The sequence below is a fragment of the Myotis brandtii genome, unplaced genomic scaffold, assembly GCF_000412655.1.
Source record: "Myotis brandtii unplaced genomic scaffold, ASM41265v1 scaffold1074, whole genome shotgun sequence".
In the NCBI taxonomy this organism is placed as follows: Eukaryota; Metazoa; Chordata; class Mammalia; order Chiroptera; family Vespertilionidae; genus Myotis; species Myotis brandtii.
This window is the reverse complement of record NW_005353653.1, coordinates 631,807-635,494: the sequence shown is the minus strand read 5'-3', so window position 1 is coordinate 635,494 and position 3,688 is coordinate 631,807. Positions and strand designations below refer to the sequence as shown.

The window sequence follows — 3,688 nt, the reverse complement described above, 5'->3', positions numbered from 1 at the left end:
GGAGGTTGGCCGGCAGGCACCGCCCCCTATTGGGGTAGGGGGTGGCAATCAGGGGTGGGGCCGGCTGTGGGGTGGGGCTGCAGGCTAATCGAGGTGGTGGGGACCCATCAGGGGTGGGGCCAGCCAGGGGAAGGGGCTGCAGGAGGTTGGACAGCCGGCCTTGCCCCCTGATCGGGCCGGTTCGCTGGCCACATTGGGCCTCATAGCGACCAGTTGTTCTGGTCATTACGGCATTATGGTTGCTGGCTTTTTTAATATATATATACATATACATATACATATGTATATGTATATGTATATATATATACACACACACACACACACATTTACATATATATGTATATGTATATGTATACTAGTAACCCTGCACACGAATCCGTGCACCAGTAGCTCTCTGCGGGGCCTGGCCACTCAGCGCCCACTGCCCAGAGGCTCTGCGCGGCCCAGAGGCCCATCTGCAGCCAGGCACAAAATGCTTGCAAGCATTACCCTCCCCCCTGCCTCAGCCGCTCCGTGCCTGCTGCCCAGAGGCCCTCCGTGGCCGGGGTGGAACGCTTGCCTCATCGCCGTGGCAATGAAGCAAGCATTCCGCCAGGCCACTCACACTGCCCGCTCTCAGTGGCCGCCCCCCACCCCCCGGCACTGGGGCTGAGAGGACTGGACGCCACCATCTTTTGTGATGGAGTGACAGTTAATTTGCATATTACCCTTTTATTAGATAGGATATATATTTTTTATTATTGATTTCAGAGAGAAAGAGAGAGGGACAGAGAGACAGAAACATCAATGATGAGAGAGAATCACTGATCAGCCACCTTCTCCACATCCCCCACTGAGGATCAAGCCCACAACCTGGGCATGTGCCCTTGACCGGAATCAAACCCAGGACTTTTTAGTCCACAGGTCGACACTCTATCCACTGAGCCAAACCAGCTAGGGTCTGGGGTCTATTTTTCTTTTGAAGGATAATATGAATATTTAATGACAAAGAAATAAATACCTATTAGTTAGACCTTCACAATATTCTTCCTACATAATGAACATTAAGATAGTATGTTTAAAGATAGTTCAATTATTGGCTTTATAATATTTTGATATTTGAAGTAGGAAAAAGAGGAACTTGGCCAACAAATCTTTTCATGTTGCATGTATTTAACATTTCTTTCTTTTACTCTATTACCTCTAATTTTCTGCAGAGTCACAATAAGCTAAACTATATTACGAAAAAAACACCTGATTTGGTTTTAATTTAATTAGCAAAAATTCACATTCCGTAAATGGACTTTGAATTATTAAATGACCACGTGAGTCTGCCTCATGGACCCTCCCTTCTGTACAGAATCCAGATGACCAGATACTGCTGACATCTTCATGGATATCCTTGACATAGGCCACAACCAGAAATCAGACTTTGAAGAATTCTTTCTGATGGTATTCAAGTTGGCTGAAGCCTACTATGACCCTAAATGAGACGAATTTCCAAGCATCAGACCAAAGCAGAAAAAGAAGGGACACCTAAAGAAACACGGAGAACATGACAAAAAGGAAAATAGGAGGAAGACAAAGAGGAGGAAGATAGAGAGGGAAAGTCCAGGCGTTCAGAGTGATGGGAGGGGAAAAGCAAGAGCCAAGGGCCCAAAAGGAAGAGGGAAAAGGCCTGCGTCTAGCTCTGAAAGAAAAAGGGAAAAGGTGATACATCTACTTGTAGACATAGAGACACATATGGGGAAAATCACAACAAAAGGGGAAAAGAGAAAAGTAGGTCAAATTCTACTGAGGTAGAAGGAGGCAGGCAACAGTCAAGTGTTAGCCCAATCAGGGGAAATAGAGGCAAAGATGATGAAATTAGTTATGAAAACACAGGAATATGGTGTGCAAACTTGAAAAAAACAAGACACAGTGACTCATATGCACATGAAAAAAAATACAGGAAAAAGGACAATCAATTGGGGAAAAAAAATACTTATAATTTCAGAGTTAAATTCAACAGAAGAAAGTTGAACAACAGAGAGATATACAGGTCAGAACAACAAAAAGTCACAAAAGAAGGATGAAATTACACCGCTAATGACAAAACAGCCAGAAACCTAGGGTCCAGCACTAATCAAAACAGTGATAGCGAAGGACACTCGGAAGATTCAGAGACATAATCAGGGCCTGCGTCAGGAGACCACCATGGGGCTGCCTATGGCCAGTCAGGAGCTAGCTCTGGACAATCTGGGTCCCATCGAGGGCAGACAGCCCGGCATGGGCCATCTGAGTCTGTCCATGGACATTCAGACTCAAGTGGGAATAGAACACGGGGATCTGGCGTGGGCGGATCAGACAGCTCTAGACAATCGGGCTCTCATCGGGCAGATGACACCACGTGTCATCCCAGGGGCAGTCAGGATCGAGCTCAAGAGGAAGACAAGCATCCCGGAATGAGCAGTCACCTGACAGCCTGGCACTTGGGCACTGGACATGGACCATCTTCTGGATCCAGGACAACCGGACATGGGGGGTCCAGGAGCAGTCAGGCCAGCGACAGCAAAGGACAGTCTGAAGATTCATGTAGACAATAGTCTCCACCTCCCGTCAGGGCCCTGACACAGAGGGGGGCCTCGGCGCCGCAGGTCTTGGCGCTGGGCCTCCGAAGGCCTGGGTGGTGGGCGCTCTCAGCAGCCGCTCGGTGCCGTGGAGGGCGTGCCTTGATGAGATGAGGCCCAGAGCTCTCCTCTCCACCCTGTGCCCCTCGAGGTCGATTTTGATCATCAGTTTATTTGCTTCATTAGATTCCACATATGAGTGAGACCATGTGATACTTGTCTTCTCTGACTGGCCTATTTCACTCAGTGTAATGCTCTCCAGGTCCCTCCTTGCTGTGGGAATGGTAAGAGTTCTTTCTTTTTTACTGCAGCGTAGCATTCCATTGTGTAGATGTACCACAGTTTTCTAATCCACTCATCTGCTGATGGGCACTTAGGTTGTTTCCAAATCTTAGCAATTGTATATTGTGCTGCTATGAACATAGGGGTGCATATATCCTTTCTGATTGGTGTTTCTGATTTCTTGGGATATATTCCTAGAAGTGGGATCACAGGGTCAAATGGGAGATCCATTTTTAGTTTTTTGAGGAAACTCCATACTGTTTTCCACAGTGGCTGCACCAGTCTGCATTCCCACCAGCAGTGCACGAGGGTTCCTTTTCCTCCACATCCTCACCAGCACTTGTTGGTTTATTGGTGGATGGTAGCCTTCTGACAGGTGTGAGGTATGATATCTCAATGTCGTTTTGATTTGCATCTCTCAGATGATTAGTGACTTGGAGCATTTTTTCAGTTGACTCTTGGTCATCTTTCCTGTTTCGCTGCCATTTTAGAACACCTGAGTGAAGAACACACTGATCGCCACACTAACAGAAATCCTGAGAGCTGCTGTCAACATTCAAAATCAGGACAAATGCCCAGAAATAGGAGCTGGGCTCCCCTCCTGAGCAAGCCAGGGAGAGGCCAATCCTGGTCTCTGCAACCTCTCATCTCAGGCCGGGGCAGGAGGAAGTCCAGCTCTGGGCTCCCAGCAGCCTCTGCCCCTCAGGCCTGCACATCCCACCCCTGCCCGGACTGCTGCCCAACGCAGCCCCTGCGGACCTGCCTTCGGAGAGGCTTCCCATCAAAGCTCCAGCGAAACCCTCCCTCCAAGGGCCTTG

The 3,688-nt window shown here is 48.3% G+C and overlaps 1 protein-coding gene across 1 annotated transcript in view; it reads right to left on the bottom strand.

Annotated features, from left to right (window-relative positions):
- The window catches only part of SORL1 (sortilin-related receptor, L(DLR class) A repeats containing), a 136,287-nt gene extending 135,723 nt beyond the window's left edge, over positions 1–564 (bottom strand). Inside the window, exon 1 of the mRNA XM_014541910.1 lies at positions 490–564. Coding sequence (XP_014397396.1) covers positions 490–564 — 75 coding nt within the window. The remainder of the gene's footprint in view (positions 1–489) is intronic.
- Positions 565–3,688: the final 3,124 nt, after the last annotated feature.